At 61.5% G+C, this 25,387-nt stretch overlaps 1 protein-coding gene across 1 annotated transcript; it reads left to right on the top strand.

Annotated features, from left to right (window-relative positions):
- The first annotated feature begins 851 nt into the window (after positions 1 to 851).
- Positions 852 to 24,755, top strand: SH2B2 (SH2B adaptor protein 2). The gene is given in 10 exon segments (XM_045543047.1): positions 852 to 1,028; positions 13,700 to 14,439; positions 17,628 to 17,729; positions 18,983 to 19,074; positions 20,366 to 20,457; positions 20,555 to 20,725; positions 21,213 to 21,421; positions 23,721 to 23,892; positions 24,350 to 24,381; positions 24,383 to 24,755. Coding segments are annotated over 10 exon segments (2,004 nt in total). The 5' UTR covers positions 852 to 928; the 3' UTR covers positions 24,677 to 24,755.
- Positions 24,756 to 25,387: the final 632 nt, after the last annotated feature.

A 25,387-nucleotide genomic window follows, 5' to 3' on the forward strand; every position in this document is an offset into this window, starting at 1 on the left:
GCCCCGGGACGCTGGGGATACCGGGGGCTGGTAGGCGCCTGCAGCACCCCCAGCGTCAGACCAGGGGCTGACCTCGCAGCTGGTGTGCTGATGTGGGGCATGGCCCTGGCACACAGGACATCTCTCCCCCGCTTCCTGTTCCCAGGAATTCCGTGAGTGGGTCCAGAGCTTTGCTGAAACCCAAACCCACAATGTCTGAGTTTTCCTGAGCAAGCAAGCAGCACCGTCAAAAAGGGAAATCCATTGCTTTTCTCAAAAGCCACCCGTCATGCTGTGGTTGGGCGTATGACGCGTCTTGGGGATCCACGTCAGTTCCTGGGGAATCCCTGCTTCCCTTCTGGGTGCCCTGGAGCCATGTCTGAAGCGCGCCCCTTTCTCTTGGGCCCCTGCTTGCTAGGCTCTGCAGACTCTGTGCCTACCAAGTCCCCGAGCACCAGCTTTGCACAAGTGACCTCACACCCAGCCCAGTCCCACTGTGTCAGTCCCTTCAGCCTCAGTTGGAGGAGCACTTCCTCTTGGTCTGTATTGGTTGGCATTACCCCACCATCCACGTGGCCCACGAGACTGGCTCCAAACCCAGTTCCTACCCTGCAGCCCACCAGGCCAGGGTCCCCTGTGCTAGCTTTGTCTCAGTTTTTGTCCTGAACAGTCTAGAGCTTGTGCACCCAGGAGTCCCTCTTTGGGATCCCACCCCCAGCACCCCTCATCATCTGGTCAGAACTTCCTCCAAGGCCCAAGAGCCTCCTGCCCTCGGGGACCCAGGATGAACCTGTCCTCCCTGACCCTCATTCCTGTCCCCTATGACAGCTGTTCTTGGCCAACCACGCCCCCTCCACCCCCACCACCACTTCCACATCTCCCATCAGTTCCTCATTGCAGGTCCAAGTCACTCTGAAGCCATCCCCTCCTCACTTCCTCCTCCCTGAGGATGGATCAGAGCTACTGTCCTGCCCAGGGCTTCCCATCCGAGGACCCTCTCTGGCCACTGGCAGCCCAGCAGCAGAGCTCAGCCCCCCACTGGGAACCAGGTTAGTCCACTGTGCCCTAGGCTCTCCCCTCTCTGGGGAGGGTGGGGGCCAGGCGGCCCAGGGTGTGGAGCCTCCCTCTCTCCCACTGTGGGCAGTCAACCCTTCACCCCCCCTCCCTTCCCAGCCTCATTCATAGGTGTCCTGGTTCCCAGCCGGGTATCCAGGCCCGCGTGCAGCTCGGATCGAAGGCTGGACCACTGCCTAAGCTTTCATTAAGTGTTTGTTTGCCAGGTCTTGCCGAGGGAGCCGCGGGGGTGTGTGTGACAGGGACGGGGCTGACCGTGTTTCAGTGCCCGGTGGAGGGCAGCAGGCAGGGCTTGGGGCAGCAGGTGAGGGCTCTGGGCCAGTCCCCACCTTCGACCCTCGAGACCCCACCCTTTCCATGCATAAGAAGGGGGTAAAAATCCTGGCCGCTCTGCTTCCTGGGAAATGAGAGATGTGAAATGGAGGAAAGGTTAAAGGGCTCTCCACAAAGGTCAAAGGTCAGTATGGGTCAGGGAGGACAACAGATGGAGGAAGTCCCAGCTAGCAGGGAGACCATGGCAGACCACAGAGCTGCCGGAGGCGGGGGCAGGGAGAAGCGGGCCTAACCGCCTGTGGGGGCTGAGGGCAAGGAGGAGAGGAGGGAAGAAGGCACTCGGGGGGCTTCCCCAGCTCTCCCCAGGAGCAAGGAACAGGTCTTTCCCTAAGCGGCCCCTTCCACTCCTCTGTTCACACGGATGCCCTCCCCCATCTCCTCAGACCCCTTCCCGGCCTGCTGGAGCCCCTGCCCCAACGCAGCACCAGGGGTCACACCACAAGTGCCTGCAGAGCCCAGCAGGACTCGGTTTTCTTAGCCCGACTCATCTCTAACCTAACTTAGGCCGGGTTCTGGATCCAAGCAGGGGTGAGGAAGCCAGGGCTGTGGTCCCCCTTCACCCCACCCCACTATGACCTCTGACACCTCTCCGGTGGCACCAGTATCCCCAACACTGTGAAAGTTGGGTGGTCGGTGCGCCGCACTCATGAGGTCTGCCCCGCCCTGTGGTCCCCGGCGATTTCCCGCCTCGGGAGGACTGGAGGGAGGGGGCGTGGTGCTTGTCCTCGGGATTTATGAGAACCAGACGCCGACTTCCCCCGTTGCGACATCTAGGCCTCCTCGAGGCTCCCATTGTCCCCGGCGGAGGGTCTGGCGATGGCCCCCGCGGAGTGCCCGTCACCGAGGGGCGCTCCGAGGGCGTCCACGTCCTGCAAACCCCACCACGCAGGACACCCACCCGGCCGCACCCGCCACGCCCCCGCGGCCACTACCCCTGGCTCCGGGGGTCGCCTCCGCGCCGAGGGGATTCCAGCGCCTGCCTGAGGCTGGCTCTGCGACACGCGGACCCCCGCTCCACATGGGCGGCTCCGGGCCCGTTCCTAACCCCTCTGGGCCCCGGGGCCGGCCAGTCTCCGCCCCGCAGTCGCCGGGAGTGAGCGCGCTTCGGCCGCGGGCGCCGCTCGGGCTCCGCGGAAGGCGGGGGGGCGCGGCGAGGGCGGGGCCGGCGCGGCGCGAGGCGGGCGGGCGGGGGCGGGGCTCGAGGCGGGGGCGGGGCCGGAGGCGCGCGCGGCTCGGGCGGGGGGCGGGAGGGGGCGCGGGCGGGGCGCGCGCCGCGCGGGGCTGGGCTCGGCAGCAGGAGAGCCGCGCGGGGGCCGCGCCGGGACCGCGAGGAGCGCACGAGCCTTGGAGGTTGTGGACGCGGGAGGGAGCAGCCGCCGCCCCCGGCTCCCGCCTGGAGGGAGCTCAGCCCGCCGCGGGCCATGAGCCGCCGGGCCCCGGGAACCCGGCCGCGGTCCGGGCAGCGCTCCGCCGGCGCCCCGGCCCGCGCGGCCGCAGCTGCGCGCCTGTAGGTATGGCCTGCTTGTCCTCAGTTCCCCGTCCCCTGGTCCCTCACGCCGGACCCGGTCCGTCCCCGAGGACGTGCGTGTGTGCGCGCACCGCTGCCCGGGGGAGAGCGGCCGCACGCGCCCCGGTCCGCGCGTGTCGTCTTTGTGTGCGCGGGTGGGAGGGAGGAGGGCGAGCGAGAGAGGGGATGCGTCCCCGGCTGGAATCGGCTCCCCGACCCCCATCCCTGGAGGGGCGGGAGCGGCTGAGCTGCCTCCGTAGCAGCTGCACCCCCGCCCCCTCCTAGGGCCCCGGCCGGGCGGTGGGGCGAGCGCCGCGGGCCCCCTGGAGAAGGGGTCTCTGGCTTGGGGAGGGGTCTCCCAGGTCTCTTCCCTAGAGGAGGGGGGTCAACCTAGAATGAGAGTGAGAGCTACTGCGGGGGGCGGGTCGGGAAGGACCCCATTCGGGCCACGGTCTCTGGGCTGGCACGCCCTCCGTTTGGCCCAGGCCCCCTTTCTCGACCCGCCCACCCGGGGAGCTCTCCTGCAGCCCCCGATAGTGGGGAGGATCGCCGAGGGTGACCGAGAAGCCGGCGCCTTTAAGAAGAGGCGGATTCGTGCCCTCCATTCAGGCCCTTCGGCCTCGGCCATTGATGAACCTGTGGGCATTGATGAACCTAGCGAGGCCGGAACCGCGCCAGCCCAGCGGGCTGAAACCAGCAGAGTCAGGGGACCCATCGGGGCCCCCAGCATCCCCGAAGTGGGGCCTTCAGGAAGAGAAGTCTGCAGTGACTGGGGCTCTCAGGAGCCAGGCAAGGCAGACCGGGCAGCCTCAGGCGAGACCGTGAACATGAATAAGCCCTAATCTACGTTCACATCGATGTCGGTGCGGGAGAGCCTCAGGGTCGGCTGTCAGATCTGGGTTGAACCCTACCAATGATCTCTGAGACATTATCTACCCTGTAAAGTAGGGCCGGTGCTGGCAAGAGTTGCCTCCCTCCAACACAGATCCCGGAGCCTGGAGTAAGCGAACTCCTCTGGGAGGGCGGGGCGGGGGGGGGGCGGAGGGGCGTGGTTTCCCCAGGAGACTTTGGCTGCCTCTTGATCTGAATGAAGCCCCCCTACTCTGCCCCACCTTGAACAAATCTCTTCCCTCCTGCCCCCCTGCTTCATGCAGGAAGCCACTGATTTGGGGAATGACCTAGAACTTTTCAGCTCCAGGAACTTTGGGAGAGGTCTGGCAGCCGCTGAGGCAATACTTTTAGGCTACCTTGAATCAGGACATTTTGGGGGGTCTTGGAAGCAGAATTTCCTACCAGCTGCTTCCTTCTACTGTTCTCCCTAGAAGTCTGGCCCACCGACGTCCAGGAACACCCCCACCGCCTGGAGGGTGTGAATGCAGGTGGCAAGAGCTTCTGATGCTGCTTAGTTGAAAGCTTCTAGGTAACGGAGGGTTAATGCACATGCGTTAATTCTTATCCTTGTTGCGAAAATCCTGTCTAAAGTTTCTGAACTCCTCCTGCCTACACAGCGTGGATCTCCTAGGGAGAACTGAACACACACCCCATGGGGGGCTTCCCTCCAGGGTGTTCGAAGCAGGGCCCCCACCCACATGGAGCCTAGGCCTCCCAGGGGTGAGCGTTCAGTTTCGACCTGACTCGTGCCAGGCTAGGGGCATCAGTGTCGTTTCTCTTGTGATCTTCACAACAACCCTGTGGGTTTGGTACTATTATTATCCCCATTTCATAGAAACAAATTGAGGGGTGTGAAATGACTTGCCCAGTGTCCCTTGGCCAACGAGCCAGGGCTCCAAACCACTTCTCTCTGACAAGAGCCTGGGTCTTACTCCTTGAACTGTCTGCCCAGCCTGGGTTGTAGGGAATTAGGGGGTTAGGTGCCTCCAGCCTCCTGGCTGCTGGCGCCATGGGGCTGTGGTCCAGTCTTGCAGCCTGTTGATTCACACTGTCCATGTGGGGTCAGAGGGCCCTGAGGTGGTTTCTCTTCCCTGCTCACCTGGTTGGGTCTGTTTTTGTGGTGTCTTAGAGGATAGCAGGTGTGACTCCTCAACATGAGGCCACAGCCCACACTGTTGGGGCAGAGCAGGCCGGGCATCGCCGTGTGAAAGCACAGCATGTTTTGGTTCCTCTGGGTGAAGCAGGGTTTGTGCTCCATTCTCCAGACACTTCCAACCCTCTGAGGACAGGGTAGGTAGAACAGCCAGCCAGGGACTCACAGTCTGGTGCCGGAGACAGGCCACAGCCATGTGGTGTAGCGGAGGGGCAGAGAGCAAGGGTGGAGGTGGGGACAGGATAGAGGAGGGGCATTTCTGAGGCCTCCACAGGCTTGAGGCCTGCCAGGTATTGGGGCAGAGGAGTGGCAATAGGTGGGACAATGCTGGGCAGGATGCTGGAACTCCGAGCAGAGGAAAAGCAGGGGTTGGAGGAAGAGGATGTATTAGAACTTGGATGTGGTGAGTCTGAGGTACCTGGAGATCAGCCAGGCTGGGAGTTGAGGAGCTCAAAGGGCCCAGGGACCCTTATGACCCTGCAGTCCCCAGAGTTCTGGGATGCTCAGAGCTGAGGGGAGCCACCGGGGGTCTCAGTTAAGAGTCACTGGTATACGTGTCATGAAGAAGCCGGAAGGCAGACTGGTAGGCTGAGTGGTAGGGATTGAGGGGGGCACATCCTGCAGTTTTGGGGGGCTGGGCCAGGGCCTAGGTGAGGTCCATGACATTGGAAGAGAAGAAGCAGAGAGGCTCAGGCCAAGGCTGGAGAGGGGGCAACCCCAGGAGGGCAGGTTGGGGTGGGAGAAAGCAGAACCAGTGCAGCTGGAGCCAGCCCAGCCTGCTCTCCACCTACAGAGCCCATCCAGGAACTGTCCAGCACGGGCCGCTCCTGAAGGAGGGTGGGCCTACCTGCTGAGCCCCTAGGCCCTAGCTTAGCTCGTCACCCTAGCCCCCACTCCCTTCTCATCTGACCCCTACTTCCTGCAGGGCCCAGCTCTTGGTTCCCCTACCCCACAGCCCCTCAGAGTGCCCCTCCTCTAAGGGTGGGCACCTCCCTTCCTGAAGCAAGGACTGGGTCCCCCCACTGTGCCCTTAGAGGGGAAGCTCCCCAAGAACAGGTCCCTGCTAAGAGTGGCATATGCTTCAGAAAGGGACAAATCTGGAATGTGGCTGCACACTCCCCTCTGCCTGTTCCGCAGCCCGGGACCCACCTGCAAGGGGCCTGACGCAGTGTGGGAGCCAGTGCAGATGCAGCGGTTGATGGGCTAGTCGCCTCCCTTGCCAGGACCCCATTTCTTCATCTGTGCGGCAGAGAATCCTCTCTTCCTTGCGGGAAAGATGTGAGGGGAGAAGGGTTTTAAACAGGGGCATGGCCCAGTTAGATGTGGGTTCCAGAAAGCTGACCTTGGCCACACTGTGGAGCCTGGGTTCGTGTGCTGGGGGCAGGGAGGGGGTTCCGCAGCCGTCTGCCCAGAGCAGTCAGAGGGAAGGAGGGAATGCACGCAAGATACTTAGGAAGTAGAAGCAGAGGAGCTTTAATTTTTCAGCAGACTACTTATTTGTCTTCATGACAGCCCCGTGAGGTTGATGCTGCTCTTACCAAATAGGGAAACTGAGGCTCCAGGAGGCCAACAGTTCACATGGCTAGGAAGCAGGGGAGCTGGGATTCAAACCCAGACAGTCTGGCTCCAGATCTCAGGCTTTTAACCACTCCACTGTCCCATCGTGTCAAATGACCAGATGTGGACATCGGGAGATGCTGAGGCAGTGGGGTTCCCTGTGATGGGGAGCAGCTGTCAGTTATAGCTGGGGGACCCCTGGGACTGAGGGTCTGCAGGCCCCAGAGCCAGCCGGGCTTGTCAAGGTTGGGGTGTCAGTAAAAGCTAGGGGCTCAGCAGAAGGGCCCCACCCTCCCATGGTGGCAAAGGCTGAGAGTTATGTGAGAGGCATGAGGGTGTCCTGTATGGAAGAGCAGCCATGGAAACTGATGTTCAGAAAGCCAGGACAACTGGGTGCCCCACCCACCCATACAGGGCTATAGGTTCCAAAGGCTCTTAATCCATACCTGTCCCTGTCACTGCTCGGACACTGCCACTCTGCAGCAAAGTCCCAGTAGATGCAAGGGTGTTAAGACCAGAAATCATGCCCACTGCTGCCTTCTGCCAGGGTCGTGGGGTGAGCACAGTTATTCTGGGGGGGAAGGGCTGGGAAATTCAGCCACATCCTTGTCCTGGCTGGAGGCCCTGGTTCAGAGCCTGCCTTGTGGGGGACTTGGTCTCCAGGGAGGTGATGAGCAGGGCGGACCTGAGAACAACGCCCACATACCCAGCAGTGAAACAGAATGTGCCCTGTGTGTTCTGTCCCTTCATCCTCAGGGGAGAGGAAGACTCGTACTCAGTCAGTGGGTGGAAGTCACTCCAGGCTGGAGGGATGGCCTGCCCAAAGGTTATCTTTGTCCTGCATGGGGAGGGGTGGAAGGGACTGCCCCACAGAGACCAGGGGGGCAGCTGGAGGGACAGCAGGATGGAAGGAGCCTGCGTTGTAAAGTGTGAGGCTGGTGGGCCAGGCCAGGCCAGTGCTCCCAGGGTCCTGAGGAGCCGGGAGGGTAGAGGACATAGCAGGCATGGTGGGGCCAGCTTCCCAGAGGGTGGAGGAGAGCAGAGTGAGTTGTGTTCTGGAGCCCCAACGCAAGAAAGCCTCAGTTTCCCGCATTGTGAATGGTTCATTGGCGGTGGGCGGTGCTGGCCACCCCAGCCCAGAACAGAGGACCCTTAGTTCTGATCATCCCCCCTGCGCGCTCTTGGCTGTCTGGGTGCTGCTCTGAGCACGGAGCTGAGGGAGGGCGCAGGAGGAAGGGGGCATCTTGGCGTGCGGGATGCTGCCTACCCCCTGCCCGGGCAGCCTTTCAGGGTGCTGGGTCGCTAGTCTGCGCTGCGACACCGCAGACGGTCCTTCCTCTCCCGGGGGCTCCGCAGCCTCCTGTGGTGAGGAGGGTACAGGGGGTGCCCGGCTGGGTGTGGGCGGGGCTCGGGCCTCGCTCCGCCCCCAGGGCCGCTGCCCACTGCGCGGCGCATCGATTGGTCGTCGTCGGCCCATTAGCCGGGGGCGGCGAGACGAACTCATCAATATTTTAAGGAATGACCGGGCCGTGGGGTCCGGAACTGTGCGCCGGCGGGGGCTGAAGATCGGCCCTTTTTTTTTGCCATCTCCAATTGTCAGTGCTATTTTTACCACCGGAAAGCCGGCTGCCCCCTCCCCCTGCCGAGCCTGCATCGGCTGGACCACGTCTAGCCGGGTTGGGGGCGGGGGTCTCCCGCCTGGCTTCCTGGTCATGGGGTAAGGAGAGGCCATGGCTTGGAAAGGCGATGAGCAGGGACTCGACTAGGCTCGCCCTTCCCTCCCTCCATCCCCTGCACCGACCCTCCGAAGCCCTATCCCATCCGAGACGGGAACAAAAAACATTTTTCAGGAGAAGCCAGATGCCCAGCTGAGCCTAGAAAAACCATGGGCTGATGAGTTGGGGAAGGGTGGTCTGCCCACCCAGTGCCCCATGGGGGCCAGCAGCGTAGGGGACCCAGCTGGGCTCCCTTTGTCTCCAACCCCCATCCTCAAGAGAAGCCTAGGAAGGTGTGAGGCAACCCCTTACCTGGCCCCAGTCCCAGTGGGATGACAGCAGACTCCCAGTCTTCAGTGTCTAAGGGCCATCACTAGTGCATCAGAATAGGGGCCACTGCTCCAGCACCCCCTTTCCCTGATGGGGAAGCTGAGGCCCTGGAAGACACAGGGGCCAAGATAGATCTCCCAGTGCCCAGTCCAGCACTGCCCCACACTGGCTCAGCTGGTCTTTTCTGGCATCCTGGGGCCACAAGGACAGAAATGGGACCCTGACCACAGAAACAAGGGAGTCAAGGGGCACAGAGACAATAGGAGCTCAGGAAGTGGGGGTGGGCAGTGCAGGGGAAGGCTTCCTGGAAGAAGAAAGGGTTTGACACAGTCTAAAGGCCCAGGAGGACTGAGTAAGGCAGTGTAGGCAGAAGAGTGGTCACGGGAGGTTGGGAGGTGGGAACTTCTAAGGACGGGGAGAGCCCAAGGCTGGCTGGATTCCATTCACAGCCTCCGGGCAGTCGGGCAGTCGGGGCAGGAGCAAGGTGGGCCACCCAGCTTCAGGCGTCTGGTTCCCCTCCCCCTCAGGCCCTGCTTTCCCTGCATCTGGATCTGAGGTCACTTACACAGTGACAGAGGGCTCTGTCTGATTGATTGAATGTCACAATGCCTGGTCCCTAGAGAAAGCTGAAACACTTCCTGGCCCCACCCAGAGGTTCGGGAAGCCCCGGCCTTGCCCATGACTGCACATGGATTATAGCATTGCAGGGACCACTGCCTGTGCCATCCTTCCAGGGAGGGGCAGTCTCTCCTTTCCATTTAAGTGAGGAAAGTGAGGCTCAGAGACTAGGGGTGTGGTCAACGTCACTCACTCTGGGAGCAGTGGGGTCAGGTCTTGAGCCCAAGTCAGCGGAGGTCCCTGCACCTGGTCTCCTCCCCAGTTCTGGTCCCAAGGGCAGCTGGGGATGGCACATCCCTGCCCCTCCCATGGCCAGGCTCTCTTCCTTGTGGCTTGCAGCCTCCCCTCTGCAGAGAGCCATGTCTGGGCTTCCTCTCCCTGTCTGTAACCAAGTGGGGGGCTCCCTGCTGGCCCTGCTGCTTGGTGACTTTGGCCTCTGGCTAGTCAACCCCTGCTACTTCTGTGTAGCCCAGACTGGTCCCAGGGGACACAGGGCTGCTGTGCCAAGCATTGCCCCACGTGCTCCTAGTCAGCCTGCAGGGCAGGGCAGGGCATCCCAACCTCCTAGTGCCTCCCAGGCCAGTCCCTGCCTAGCACGTGGCCGTATCTCCCATACCCTTGGCAGATTCCTCTCTGAGTTCCACCCCCACCTCCAGTGAGGGCTAGTTGAGACCCACCTGTGAGAGCCTCCCCCAGGGCCTTGTCCCCCAACTCTGTGCCTTCTCCCTGCCAAGGGTTTTGCCAGCTGGTGGGAAGAGCTGGGAGAGACAGAGATTGATGCCTGAGAACACTGCACTGGTGCTGACTTCCTGCCGGCCCCACATAGGGCTTAATTATCTCACATAGGCACGTCTACCCTTCCCAGGCTACCATGTCACCTGCTCTGCCCTCCCCCAACCCCGCTAGTCCCAGTGGTACAGGAAAGAGGTGACCCTGGGGAGCACTGGCCTGCTGGGTAAATGGATGGGCTTGGCACACAGGAACAGGGCCTCCTGGGCTCAGCTGCAGCCCCACCTCCACCCCAGGAAATGCCACCCCCAAGGGTCAGACCAAGGCCTCAGCCTGGGCTCACCATAATCCCTGGAGGCCATGGTGGTGGTGGCAGGTGCATTTCTGCCTCTACCCCCAGGGGAAGGAGCAAGTGCCAGGAGCCTGGGATATGACTCAGGCCTACCTTCTGTCCCTGAGGACTGCCTATGCCAGATGGGGAGAGAGACATGGAAACAGATACTTGGAGCACCCTACAGCTGGCACCATGCTAGAGGGACATATTGGAGAGGACTGTGGGAGCTCAGAGGAAACACTTGTGCCAACCTGGGTTGGGGAGACAGGGGTGGTAGTGTCAGGGAAGGCTTCCTGGAGGCGGTGGCTTCTGGATTAGTTATTGAAGGGTGATTAGGAGTTAGCCAGGTGAAAAAAGAAGAGCAGGGCAGGAAAAAGACCAGGCATGAGCAAAGCTCATGGGTGTCTCAGCCCCCACTCTACCGCAACCCTTATGGGCTCTGAACACCACCACCGCCACCACCCCACTCCCAATGTCCTGATAAGTCCTGCCTCCAAGTCGTTGCTTAAAAGGCCTGCAGTGCCCTCCTCGCCCTTTTTGCGGGCATGAGGCCCAATGCAGGCCCCACCTCTTGAAGGAAACCTTCCTAACTCCCTGCTCCCCTCCCCCCGGTACCAAGGCAGGAGGCTCCCAGGAGACCACTGGTTTGGAAACCTGTCCAGGTGCTAAGCAGCTCCGTCAGGAGGCCCTGCTTCCTCCCTGGGGCTGCCTGTGGTTATTGACTGCAGGTCGATGGCCAAGGCTGCCCCGAGGAGAGAGGGAATTCCCACAGTGCCCTATGGCCCAGAGGCCCTGAAAATGATCTCATAGAAGTAGGGCAGCTATTTTTACCTGGCATTTAATTACAGGGTTTCGATCCCAGAGGAGAGATGAGATGGTGCTCCCAGCAGCTGCAAAGGAGGGGCATGCCGGGAACTGAGGATCCTGGGAGGGCAGGTGAGGGCATGACCCTCCATCGCAGTTCTTCGAAAGGGCGGTCCCTTCTCCCTAACACTAGGCTGGCCCCCTCACACAGGGGCTCCCCAGGGCAGGGCCACATCACCCCACTTATTTGCCATTGGTATTGTTCACTCTGGCCTGGACAGAGGGGTGTTTTGCACACTGCGGGCTGGGCCTGTGCCCCCAGGGCTGATGGCCACATTGGGGAACAAGTAGGCAAGGCCCCAAGCGATTGACTAGACCCACACCACATAGTTTGGCGATCCAGAGTAGTGAAGGACGGAAAGGCCTGGAACAAGGAGGAGGAAGCTGGGGTGAGTAGACAGCTGGGGTTCCTGGATTGGGGCCTCTTCAAGGTCAGATTTGGACAGGAACTCTGGAGGGAAAAGGATTCCGGAATGCGAGAATTCAAGTAGAAGCATGCAGGCCACTGTGGTGGAAAGAATTAAAAAGTCTCGAGGTGGCAGGGCCTTCAAACAAAGCCAGCACAAAAAATTGGTCATGCTTGTTGTAGACACCAGGTCCTTAAAAGGCAAAAAAAAAAAATTGCCATACAGTAATTTCCCCTTATCTGAGGGTTTGCTTTCTGGCGTTACATTTACCTGTGTTAAACTGAGGTCTCAAAATATTAAATAGAAAATTCTAGAAGTAAACATTCATAAGTTTTAAATTGTACACCGTTCTGAGTAGCAAGATGAAATCTTGCACCATCCCACTCCTTCGTGCCTGTGACATGAATCATCCCTTTGTCCAGTGTATCCACGCTGTATATGCCACCTGCCCATTAGTCACTTAGGAGCTGTCTCGGTTATTAGATCAAAAATCCATAGTGGGACGGGTGTGGTGGCTTGTGCTGTGCCTGTAATCCTAGCACTTTGGGAGGCCAAGGTGGGAGGATCACTTGAGGCCAGAAGTTCAAGACCAGCCTGAGCAACATAACAAGTTGCAGTTTCTACAATAAATAGCAAAACAAAGAAATTAGCCAGCATGGTGTCACACGCTTGTAGTCCTAGCTACTAGGGAGGCTGAAACAGGACCACTTGAGCCCAGGAGTTCAAGGCTGGAGTGAGCTATGATTGTGCCTGCACTCCAGCCTGGGCAGCAGAGTGAGACCCTGTATCAAAAAAAAACCCCAAATTCTAGTGTATATAGGATTCCATACTATCTACAGTTTCAGGTATCCCCCTTGGATAAGGGGGGGACTACTGTATTTGATCTACACTGGGAGGTGACCCCTGAGTCCCACAGTGATAGAGACCTGGGTAGGAATCCTGGACCTGTCCTGTCACTAACAAGCTGAGTGTCTTCAGGCCTGGTGTGGGGGCTTAGACGGTGACAGCTGTGACATGCCTGGTGTGCTGAACACATTCACTTGTTCATTCATTCAGTCAGTGTTTCCTGAGTGACTGCCATATGCCCAGCACTGGAGACACAGCCATTTATAGGACTGTCAGAATCCCTGCCTTGTGAAAGTGGCATTCCCAGGGGAAGGTGGGGGCAGAGGAGGACACACGACCAAGCAAAACTATTAATAAATATACGGTATGTCAGATGGCAATAAGCACAATGGAGAAAAGAGGCAAGCAGAGGGCACAGAGAGTGCCAAAGGGCGTGGGGCATCTACTGTTCTCAAAAGAGTGGTCAGGGAAAGCTAGCGGGCAAGACACTTGAACAGAACCCCAAAGGAGGGGAGGAAGTATGGAAGAAAGAACATTCCAGGCACGTGCAAAGGCCCTGAGGTGGGAATGTGGCTGGCGTGTGCCTGGAATGGCAAGGAGGCAGTGCAGCCAGGGGAGAGTGGCAGGAGATTTGCCCAGAAAGGTAAATGGAGGCAGATTATGTCAGGCCTCGGGGGCCGTGGGTAGGGCTTTGGCTTTTACTCTGAGCATAATGGGAGCTATTGCAGGATTTTGAGCAGAGGAGGGACCTGATCTGTCTTGTGTTTTAGGAGTGATGACCGGGCTCCTGGGTGGAGAACAGACTTTAGGGGGATGAAATCAGGATCCGGGTGCCAGTGAAGAAGTAGGTGAAGGAAGTACTGCAGGCAAGAGAAGGGGTTGTGGGGAGGCCAGGACAGCAGCCTGGATGGGGAAGGAGGAGGAGGAGTTGGGCTCTTGGCATATTTCAAAGGTAGAGCCAACAGGACTGCATAAGACTCTTCCTGTCCACCCAGCTTTGGGGACTCCCAAAAGAGGTTATCGAGGGAAATGAGGTCACTGGAGGCTCCCAGGGACCCAACTTGAAGGCATCTGTCATCCCAGGCTCCTCTGCCAGGCCACAAGTGACCCTGAAGTTCCCTGAGACTGCTGTAGGGGGAGCGAGTGAGTGCAGGGGCTCCGCTCCTGCAGACGCCACCTTGGGCCTCCCCAGGTGTATCTTGTCTTTTCACGCATCCACGTGGCTTGGAGGCTGCGTGCGTAGCCCCCAGCACACGCGTGCGCGCACGGTCACAGGGCGTCCTTGCGGGCAGGGGAACCGCAGGGGGAGGACAGGCGCTGGTGAGAGACCCGAAAGTCACTGGGCGCTTTTCTCGCCCGCAGCCACAGGTGGCTGCGATGGGACGGGAGCCATGAATGGTGCCGCCCCCGGCCCCGCCGCAGCTGCCCCGGTCCCGGTGCCGGTCCCGGACTGGCGGCAGTTCTGCGAGCTGCACGCGCAGGCGGCCGCCGTGGACTTCGCGCACAAGTTCTGCCGCTTCCTGCGGGACAACCCGGCCTACGACACGCCCGACGCTGGGGCCTCCTTCTCCCGCCACTTCGCCGCCAACTTCCTGGACGTGTTTGGCGAGGAGGTGCGCCGCGTGCTGGTGGCCGGGCGCGCCGACGCCATGGAGCCCGAGGCGGCGGAGACCCCGGCCCTCAAGGCGGCGGCCTACGGCCACTCGCGGAGCTCGGAGGACGTGTCCACGCACGCGGCGACCAAGGCCCGCGTCCGCAAGGGCTTCTCTCTGCGCAACATGAGCCTGTGCGTGGTGGACGGCGTGCGCGACATGTGGCACCGGCGCGCCTCGCCCGAGCCCGACGCTGGCGCTGCCCCACGGGCCGCCGAGCCCCCAGCCGAGCCGCGTGACAAGTGGACGCGGCGCTTGCGGCTGTCGCGGACGCTGGCGGCCAAGGTGGAGCTGGTGGACATCCAGCGCGAGGGCGCGCTGCGCTTCATGGTGGCCGACGACGCGGCCGCGGGCCCCGGGGGCGCCGCCCAGTGGCAGAAGTGCCGCCTGCTCCTGCGTAGGGCCGTCGCCGGGGAGCGCTTCCGCCTCGAGTTCTTCGTGCCACCCAAGGTTAGTACCCCACCCCGAGGGGGACCGAGGAGGCGCGTGGGCAGCAGCTGAGGGCACCAGGGACTGGCTCCGGGGACCCCATGGCCTGGTCTGGTTGCCAGGATGCGGTATTTGGTGCAGGAGCCTGGGACGTGGGCCCAGTGCTGCCTCTTGGACAAGTCGCCCCTCAGGCCCGTTTCTCTCTGAGTGGAAGAAAGGCCCTCTGGCTACACGAGCGGTTCTAGGGCACTGTTGGCAGTGGTGTTGAAAAGCCCGGCTGCCGGCCCTCCTTTGCTCCTCACCTGCGGCCCCAGGACGGCTGGCACCTCCCAGAGCTGAGGCCTGCAGGGACGAGGGCAGGGAATGACAGCACACCCAGGGAGGACTCCCCGGGAGGTCCGTGTCTGACTCCGAGGGGATCTGCACATCCCCAGCTCAGCTGTCAGTCTCCAGCCCAGCCCCTACGCGGGACACCCTTTTCTGGCCAGGGGAAAGGTCGGCTTCTTTCTGGCTGTCACCAGTGTCACTGCTCACCTGGGAGCACCAGCCCGTCCCCCCCTTGAGGGCAGCCCCCAAGGCGTCTGTCTGGGTTGGCACACCTGCCTTGTTTGGAAGGTGGGAATGATTGTTAACAATAGTGCCCACTTTCTGAGAGCCCACCTGCTGTCCAGCCCTCGTCCTCCCGGTACCCAGGCAAGCTGAGCACGTGGTCCCCACCCAGGTCACAGAGTACAAACTGGGGATATGACCTATCCAAAGTCACACAGCCAGTGGGTGGCAGAGCTGGGCTAATTATACCCACCAGCCTGGGGTCCTGCGAATGGAAGGAGCATGGAGGTGGGAGCTCCTTGCACACTGGGAGGTTCAGGCAGGTGGGAGGTCGTGCTGGTATAGCCACTGGCAGCACCCCGGGCACCGCCCAGGCACCTGCCCTCTTCAGGGCCCACTCTGTCCCCAGGTGCCCTCTTAGTCACCCTTAAACCCTTGGCTCACTTTCCATGTCTCAGTCTGTGGGTGACTCTGGGTGCCCCTCCCTGCCTCGTTGCCTGCAGGTGCAGGAGTGTGGGCTCCCCAAGGTGGGGTGCCAATGAGCCACATGGGCCTGGAGAGGTGACTTCCCAGAAACACTCTTACTCTCTGAAGAGCTTTCTCCCCAAGTCCCAGGACCCCTAGACTTCCCAAGGGCTTTTTGCCCGCCCAGGCTCCCCGTTTAGGTCCCTGAGAGAGATCATAGACCACCAAGCCCAACTCCACTCCTTGTCGGCAGGGAGACCGAGGCCCAGCAAGGGGTGGGGCTTGCTTGGGGTCACCCGAAGGGCAGGGGCAGAGGCCCAGGGCTTCACTGCCTCAGCCCGAGTGGCAGTCACAGCTGCCTGTCTGTAAATAGCCGCTCTGCTGCCCGAGGGGGAGGGGATGCAGCAGCTGGCGCCCTCTCCCTTCCTCCCTACAGAGCCCCTCACCGTCACTGCTGGCAGAGGGCAGGGTTCTTGAGGGGTCACTGGGCCCTTCTCCTTTTTGTCATGCAAATGGGGGGTATTTTGGGGTGTTCAGGAGTGGTCCCGGTGGGAAGGTGGATCGTACCACGGGTAAGAGCTGCAATTGTGTTTCCCAAATGTATCTGGTCCCAGGAGATGAGCTTCCCAGGTGAGCGAGCCCCACAGGGCAGCCTTGCTGGCGTCCCCTGCTGTCACCCACCCACAGTCCAGATCTCCTCTCACCCTGGAAGGCCCAGCTGCACCTTTGGAGCAGTCAGGAGCTTGGGATCTGCTGGCTCAGGGGCCATTTTCCGGACCCTGAGACTTCCTTGTCACGCAGTCCTTGATGTCACAGCTGTGAGTCAGGTCTCTGGCTCCCTGCCCCCTCACCTCTGCAGGAAGAGTCTCTGAACCCCAGCTCCCCTCATATCCCCATGCCATGCCAACCCTGGGGACCCAAGGAGCGAAGAGGCTGGCCCCTGCCTTTGGGGAGCCACCAGGAAACCGGTATTTGCAGGAGCAGTTGATGGGGTGAGCGCTAGGTGTTCTGGGGCCCCAAGCAGGCGAAGCTTGGGCTGCCTAAGTGCTCTCCAGGTGGCAGGGGCCCGGGGACAGGCACCTCTGGAGGCACAAGGTGAGTGAGCAAAGCCTAGAGTTGTGCAATCGGCTGACCACTCAGGGAAGGGGGTACAGTGACTTGTGGCCGGAGCAGGAGGGAGGCAGCTGGACCAGGACAGACGGGCCTCGGACACCAGGCTGAGGAGCCACAGCACCCCCAGTGCAGGCCTTCCCTGCAGACCTCTGTCTGCCCTGCCCCCAAGCTCCCTGGCTGGTGTGGCCTCACAAGGGGTCAGCCAGGCCCCTCAGTCACTGCTCCAAGCTCAGCCCTGCACCCACTGGCCAGTGGCCAGTGCTGCCAGGAATTCCCTTCCGCCTGCCCACCAAATGTGTGGCCGCTTCCCTTTCCTCCTAAGAAAGTCCCTGTCCCAGAGCCCGAGCCCTGCCAGGAATCCCAGTCTCAGGCCAGCCCCAGTGGCCTCAGGGCCATGGCCAGGAGTTTTGGGGCAGAACACGTAGGCCAGGCCCAGAGTGGCTGTCCCAGGGAGCCCTGCCAGCTCACCTTGGCGAAAGCCCACAGCCTTGTCCCTTTTACCCACACCTGGAAACGACAAGCCCTGTTCTGAGTCAGAGGTTCAGGGCCCTGCTCTGGAAAGTCTAGTCTGAAGTAGGAGACCAGCATGTTTTTTTAATGAACGAGAATAGAATAGAAAATATCACACTCCATCACACACAGGAAGGGTAAATACTGTCTGGTGAAACATTTGTTTCAGGGGTATTTTTGCCTATACATGTGTGTACTGGGCCACAATGTCAAATACATTTCTTACTATGGGTCAAGGTCAAAAGTGTGAAAACCACAGATCTGGTGGGTGTACTGGGCAGAGGGCAGCCGGGGATAGGGTGTCACCACTCGGGTCTTGGAAGCAGGAGACTCGTGTCAATCCCAGTTCTGTCCCTGACTTGCTATGTGACAACAGGAGGTGTCCCTTTGGGTTTCAGGAACTCCTCCCTCAACTTCAGTCTGTAAAATGGGACTGGAACACCTCTGTGCCAGGGCGGCCACAGCAGGCTGAGCTGAGGGCCGCTCTGGTCCCTGGGAGTGGGAAGGGGATCAGAGGGGGTGTCAGGGGGCCATGGGGCCACTCTCTCACTGCCCTTCCTCTGGCCTCCCAGGCCTCCAGGCCCAAGGTCAGCATCCCTCTCTCGGCCATCATCGAGGTCCGTACCACCATGCCCCTGGAGATGCCAGAGAAGGACAACACGTTCGTGCTCAAGGTGAGGCCCCACCCAGCCCTGAAGGGCCTCTGGCTACCCCAGGCCACCTCCCTCGTAGGTGGTACAACTTGAGGTTACCACAGGGGGAGTGAGGGTAAGGGGGCTAATGCCAGGCCCCAGAGCCCGGCCAGGAGCCGGGCAGGGGAAGGGGGAAGGTGCCCTGATGGGGAAGGGGGAGGCCCAGGGCCCTACACAGATGTCTGGCACGCAGCTAGGACTTGAACCCAGGTCTGGGCTCCAGACCCAGGTGCCCCTGCAGTTGCCCAACATCTGGGCCCCTTGTTCCCTCCTCCTGGGCCTGGGTGAAGCTCTTCAGAGTTTCACTTCCCTGCTCCCCTTCTGGAGCCAGCACACGCCCATCCCACTAGTGGCCAGCCTGCAGCAGTTATGCAAATGTTCCCGTCATCGCAGGGCACTGGAGTGTGGGAACCGGCCCGGTCCCAGGGAGGGCACAAAGGCACCGAGGGTGGGCAGGGAGGCACCCTGGTGGGTCTAGGGGCAGCCCGTCCTTTTCCCAGGCCCCACGTCACTGGGGTGGCCTGCTGGGCTTACTGAGGACAGGGCTCCAGGCTGCTAGGGCTGTGGTCCCCGTGCTTCCTCAAAGGATCAGAGAGTGTTTGTGAGGCACTGTCCCCCGGGAGGCCTGGTTCTGCCACTTGAAGCTGTGTGAGGCCCCCACCCTCTTCCAGGCTCCCGACTGGGTTTGTGTTTTTATCCTATTTGTTTAGTCATGAGCTCACTTATTCATTTAGCAAACATTTGCCCACCCCATACCCTGAGTCGCCCAGACCGGCAGCTGAGGACACAGCCCCTGGCCACCTGGCACTCACCTGCTGGGTGGCCACTGAGCTGTGCATCATGCTCAGGAGCCCTGAGGCAGAGGGCCCACCTGCCAGCCCTGTCCTGGGCCTCAGCTTCCCCATCCATTCAGAGAGGGGTTAGAGGTGGTCTCCAGGGCCTGAGGACCTGAGCTCAGTGGGCTGGACCTCACCCCTGGGGGGTCCAGGAGGGAGGGGCTGCTGAGGATGCGAGCTAAGCTGTAGGGTGTGCCCCTGGGACCCTGGCCCGAGTTTGGAGTAGTGCCTAATGATGACTCACCTGTCTTCCCTTTGCTCATGCCTGCAAGCCCTGGTGGGAAAGGGCTAGCATGAGCCATTCTGGCCCTTTGCCCTGGGGGCTAGAGACCCCTGCTGAGGGTAGAGGAGGTTGGAGGGCCAACTGTGATCTGGACACCCTGCCACCCTCCTCCCCAGGTGGAGAACGGGGCCGAGTACATCCTGGAGACCATCGACTCGCTGCAGAAGCACTCGTGGGTAGCTGACATCCAGGGCTGTGTGGACCCCGGGTGAGTATCCAGGTGGCCCTAGGATGGGTGGACAGGCTGGCTGTGCCCTTGGTCCAGCCTTCACTGGCAGGGCAGGTGCTGACCTTGAGAAATGGGCTTTTCTCATCACAGTCCAAGCAAGGTTGGTGCCAGCCAGGGTCACCCCCACCCCCACCCCCACCAGGCTCTATAAGGCCTGCTCTGCAGGGCCAGGGCCTGAGGACCTGGAAAGAAGTTGAACCAAGTCTTGTCCTCACCCCAGGGGAACCTCAGACCACTGGGAGATGGGCAGTGATGGGGGTGAGTCCAAGGGGCTGGGGCCAGGCCCCTATCCCAACGCCTGGCTCAGGGAAGGCTTGCTGGTAGAGGGGCTCACCTAACCTGAGGCTTAAATATAAAGAGTGGACCTGAGCCAGGCAAAGGGGGAGGGGAGGGCAGAGAGAACAGCTTAACAAATGGTGTGGAAGTGTACAAGGGCCGGGGACTTGCAGGGAACATCAAGGCCTTCGCAGTAGCTGGCGAGGAGGGCTTTTGGTGAGAGCCCAGGAAGCTGTTGGTCGGGCCGTGGGAGCCATGGCTGGTAATAAGCAGAGGGCAGTTACGGTCAGCAGTGTACAGGAAGAGCAGCAGGGAGGCCGGCGCCACGGTCCAGGAGCGATCCCAGGCCGAGAGTTGCAGGAACAGGATGGCCAGCAGGCTGAGCATTGGCAGCAGTTCTTCGGGCTAATGGGGTGAGCCAAGCCCCGGGGGAGGGGCCTCTGCTTCCTAATTAACAGCTTCATTTAAGGAAGCACAATTAAGATCCCGAGCGCCTCCCAGGCCTGGGTCCCCAAAGTGGCTGTAATCCCTCCTCTGCCACCCTCCCTACCATCTGCGCTGCAAACGCTTTCCCCGGCCCCTGTGAAGGTGAACCTCACTTTGCAGAATTTTAGAGCTGGCAGGGTGCCAGGCACCTTGTGTCACAGATGGGGAGACAAAGTCCCCAGGCAGGGAAGGGAGCTGCCCAGGCCTTGCTCCCCACCATGCCTTCCCCGAATTTGAAGGTCTCCGTGGGATCCCAGGATGCGGCCCGTTCCTTGGGGTTAGTGGGCAGGGCTCATGTGGCTTCCAGGGGAACTGTTCCCACTTGGTGGCTCATCACTCGCATGGTAGCCACAGCAGCATGAAGGCAGAGGGACCCCAGGTGAGCAGAGGGCAGTATAGGGCTGATGCTGGTCGTGAGACCACCAGCCACCGCCTGGCTCCGTAAGCAGCCTGGGTCCTGGGTCCAAGTCCCATGGCAGGACGTGGTTGTGCCTTCTCACCTCCACAGTGACAGTGAGGAAGACGCCGAACTCTCCTGTGCCCGGGGAGGCTGTCTAGCCAGCCGCGTGGCCTCCTGCAGCTGTGAGCTCCTGACAGATGGTAGGTGGTGGCAGAGCTGGACAGAGCAGTGGGGGACGGGGTTGGAGGTGGTAGACAGATACAGGGACATGCTGCTTACCTGCCACTTCCTCAGCAGCAGACGTGCCCCGGCCCCCAGAGACAACAGCAGCCATGGGTGCCGTGGTGACAGCCCCCCACAGCCGAGCTCGAGATGCCGTTGGAGAATCCCTGATCCACGTCCCACTAGAGACCTTCCTACAGACTCTAGAATCCCCGGGCGGCGGCAGCAGTGACAGCAATAATGCAGGTGCTGGTGGGGGGCAGACTAACTCCCCCTGTCCTCCTCTCCTGGGCCCTCACCCCAGCCCCTGGCCTCCCTCCAAAGTCCTTGCTAAGCCTCAGAAGCTGTGACATCTCATCCGACCAGGTCCTTCACTGGACTCCACAGTTTTGGCTTTCGGAGGCCAGCTGGGAACCCGGCCCTTCCCGCTGGACCTGGTTTCAATAGAAAATGCTCCCAGAAGGGGGTGCAAGGGGGTGAAGCCAAGGGTTAGTACCAGGTGACTGGATTTGTTCCCAGGTTTGTTGCTGACTTACAGAGTGACCCAGGATAGTCCAGCCCCACTCTGTGCCTCACTTTACCTCATGTGCTTAACTAGTGAGTTGGGTCAGCTCCCTGCCTAGTTACGGAAGTATTCAAACCGTGTTTGACGTGTAAAATACCAGCAAGATGTTCCTTCCCTTTTCTCATTTGCTTATTTGTCCCCCTCGCCCCTCACACTGTCACCCCCCAGGGGAGGAGGGGACAGAGCCAGATCCTGAGGTTGAGCCTGAGCTGGAGCTCTCCGACTACCCCTGGTTCCACGGGACGCTGTCACGGGTCAAGGCAGCGCAGCTGGTGCTGGCAGGTGGGCCCCGAAACCACGGCCTCTTCGTGATCCGCCAAAGCGAGACGCGGCCCGGGGAGTATGTGCTGACCTTCAACTTCCAGGGCAAGGCCAAGGCAAGTATGCATGGGGGGCCAGGCACGGGGGTGGAGCAGCTAGTCCTGGGGGGCAAGGGCTGAGGTGACTCTGGTCCTGAGGCTGTGGCCCTCCCACACCTTTCTGAGGGGCTGCAGGAAGCCACCTGCTGGCGCCCAAGCCCACAGGAGGCCGGGCCCCTCTACTAACCTGACTTTGCAAGTCCTTTGGGCCTTATGCCTCAGGGGTCCTATAGCTCTGGAGCTTCTGAGTTTCCACCCAGAACCACCTCAATGCCAGGCTGGGCTCAGCCAAGGCCTTCAGAGCCCTACCCACCCCTGGGAACCCCTCTTCTTCCCTGCTAAGGTCAAGCCACCAAACCCTCTGTGCTCAGCCAGGGACATGGATGGGAAGCACACACAGGTGGGCAGGGCCTGGGGGGTCAGTGTTGGAAAGGGACCCTGATCTGAGACGTGCAGGGGAGGGAGAATTGTTGAAGACAAGAGGAAAGGGTGACCCGGACAAGATCAGCCTGAGCAGAGGTACAACAGTGTGCCCAAATGGCAAACTCTCAAGGAAGGGAATCGCGTGCTACAATGACCTAAAGTGTAAAGGAAAATATGACAGAAAAGTCAAACGATTACGGGGGGACGGTGTGGCCAGAGAGGGCAGGAACCTCAGTGGCCCCCCCCCCCCCCCCCGGCCATGCCATGTTTCCGCTAAGGAAACAGACCCAGCCCTGGCTCCTCCCAGGACTCACTTTCCCGTCAGCCCAGGCTGGAGGGGGCACCCCAGGACTCCCGCTCTGGGCCTGCAGCTGATATCCAGTGTCTGTCTGGGGGCTCCCAGCTCCCCTAGCCCCCCAGCACAGGCCCTCTGGTGGCTCCCTGGGTGTCTCCTTGGCAGTGTTGCCCCACCGTGGAGCAGGTAGCACCTCCCCCAGGACACCTCCTTGGCACTCAGCCACCCTTACCAGTTCTTCCAACAACCAGGCACTTAACGCCATCCCTGGTGGCTCACACTTTACTTCTTGGCCAGCACCGCCCCAGGCAGCCTCTCCTGGAGGGCTTGGATCTGACTCGTGCCCAAGCCAGAGGCTGGGATGGTGGCCAGCCAGCCCACCATGGTGCACGAGGGAACACAGTGTGGGCAGAGGCGCCTCTCCTTCCTGGGACAAGACCCAGCCTTGAACCTCACCTCTCAGCCTGGCTGCTCTTCTCCCAGCGTGGAGGTGACCGCCCAAGGCCCAATAAGTCAGTGGTAGGGTAAAGCAGGAACTGCAACGTCCTGCTTCCACACCTCCTGGGAAGGAAGATCACTGCCTTCCAGAGGCAGCTCTTTTCGCTTTCAGAATGTCTGGGAGGTTTTCCAGAAGATTGGGATGTACCGTCCTTGTTTCCACCCACCCCTGGGTCCCAGCTCTGCCCTGGGCCCAGATACAAGGCTGTGGCAGGACCCTGCGTGGCTGCTCTTCTCAGGCTAAGTCCCTGCCCTGGGCCGCAGGTGATGCCCCCAGCACAGCTCTGAGTGTTCCTGGCAGCTTCTCCCCCTGCTGGGTGGCAGAACTCACTCTGGGACCACTGCCCCCACCCCAGGGCTCCTGTGTCCTTTATGTTGTAGGCAATGAGGCCAGCTCCCCTTCTGGGCTTGAGACCATGTGCACACCCTCAAACCCCTCCCACTACCTTCCCTATTGCCACACACACCTGAGATAGTCACCTTTCCTCGTGTGGGATGCCTGTTGAGCAAAACAGGGCTGAGCCAGAGGCCAGTAGGTCACCACTAGAGACCACAAGCCTGTGGCCTCTTGCTCTGCGGGGGGGCGTGCCTCATGTGGGCCCTGGAGCCCCAGGGAGGAACTTGCTCCAGGTGCTCCATAGCTGCACAGGTAAGGAGCATGTGCAGTCACTCCTCCCCCCGCCAGCCGTGTGCTTCCCACCCCTCTGGGCTTTGGCTCTGCAGGGTCAGAGGGCAGAGCCCTGGCCTCCCCGGCTGGGGAATCACAACAGGAGTTCTCTTCCCAGCTCTGTGCTGATAGGCGAGTCACTCCCCATCCCCGGGCCTTGGTTTCCTCATCTCTAATATGGGAACAGTAATTCCTATCTTCTGGGGTGTTGGGGGCTACAGATGAGGGGTGTGAAGGACATAGGCCCACAGTGTGTGTGTTCCCAGTGTCAGGACAAATGCATGCTCCCTTCTGTCCTGCCTCTGTCCCCCCCCCCCCCCCACAGGTGGGTTTCACAGGTAAGGGGCCCAGAGCTGACTCAGCCCCCTGTGGCCTCTATGAGACTCCCTCATCCCAAAAACCCCACCACTGACCATGCCTATCTGTGCCCACAGCACCTGCGCCTGTCCCTGAATGGCCACGGCCAGTGCCACGTGCAACACCTGTGGTTCCAGTCCGTGCTTGACATGCTCCGCCACTTCCACACGCACCCCATCCCGCTGGAGTCGGGGGGCTCCGCTGACATCACCCTGCGCAGCTATGTGCGGGCCCAGGGCCCCCCGCCTGGTAAGACGCCCCTGCCTGGCGGGTGTGATCCAGCAGCGCCAGCTGGGTGGGGTGGGCACCAGGTGTCCTGGCCCACGGCCTCAGGTGTGCCCTCCCTTTCCCCAGCCCCGCAATCGGGCGTCAGGAATGGGGGCCGAAGTAGCGCCCACAGCCAGTGGTTCCTGGCACGGGGAGGGGGCGCTCTCGAGCAGCGCCGGGCTCAGTGCGGAGCTGCCGGGGAAAGGCGGTGTGGGCGGGTGGGTGAGGCTGTCCGGCACAGCACGGGGACAGATGCGCACGTGCATGCGTGTGTGGCATGTGCACGCGGCCACGTCATTAGGCACCCGAGGGGGTAGACTGCCACCAGGAACCCTCACCTCCGGCCCTGCCTCCCGGTGGGACTCCGGGCTCTGTACCGTCCTGCCTCCCCGACCCCGACCCCGCACCCCGTGCCGATGCCCTGCTGCCTCCGTTGCAGAGCCGGGGCCCGCGCCCAGCGCCGCGCCCGCGCCCCCCCGCCTGCTGGAGCGAGCCGGCCGGCCAGCACTACTTCGCCAGCCTCGCCGCCGCCCCCTGCCCGCCAGCCTCGCCCTCCGACGCCGCCGCCACTGCCTCCTCGTCGTCCGCCTCGTCGTCCTCGGCCGCGTCCGGACCCCCGCGCCCCGCCGACGGCCCGCTCAGCGCGCGCGGCCGCAGCGACAGCGCCGAGCGCCTGCTGGAGGCCACGGCCGGGGGCGCCGAGGAGCCCCCGGAGGCGGCGGGGGGCCGCGCGCGCGCCGTCGAGAACCAGTACTCCTTCTACTAGCGCCCGCCGCGCTGGGGGGAGGCGCCAAGCTCTTCAGTGAAGACATAATGTTATTAAAGAGCCTGTTTTAGGGACTGCACCCCGCCCTCCTGTCGTCCTTGCTCCCGCCCTGGCCTCGGGCACCGCGGGGAAGGCAGCTCCTCCCGTTCAGGCCCTGCAGGGGCCCCTCGAGCCCAGCGTGGCCTGGCGTCTGCCCGGCCCCCACCCAGCTCAGATGTGGGGGGACTGCCGAGGGGCCGCCTGCTGGGCATCAGACAGCACCTGAATGAGGGCCCAACAGCACGGGCAGGCTGCCCAGGGGTCAGGGTTGCGGAGAGGGCCCGAGTCATGGGGCCTTGAATGCCCAGATGAGGAGCTGGGCCCTGGCTGGGACAATTAGGGTGTCCTTGGGCAGATCAGTGAATCTGGCGGTGTGGACAGGGAGGAGGGGCAGGATGTCTCCACATGCGCCCCTGGGGAGATTGGGTAATGGGAAAGGCTGGGGTTCCCAGCTCTGACATGGACTCAAACTTAGAAGTGACCTAGACCTCCCCACCCGCCCCCCTGCCTGCCCGCAGGCAGAGCGCCAGCGTCCCCAGGCTCTGGAGACATGGCCTGCTCACCTTCCCAGCTGTCCAACCTGCAGGCGGAGCTCCATCTGAGAACGATCTTGTTCCTGCTGAGCCAAAGCCCACCTGCCCCTCCGCCAGTCCAACTCTACCCCCACCCTAG

Source organism: Lemur catta, chromosome 2, assembly GCF_020740605.2.
Source record: "Lemur catta isolate mLemCat1 chromosome 2, mLemCat1.pri, whole genome shotgun sequence".
In the NCBI taxonomy this organism is placed as follows: domain Eukaryota; kingdom Metazoa; phylum Chordata; class Mammalia; order Primates; family Lemuridae; genus Lemur; species Lemur catta.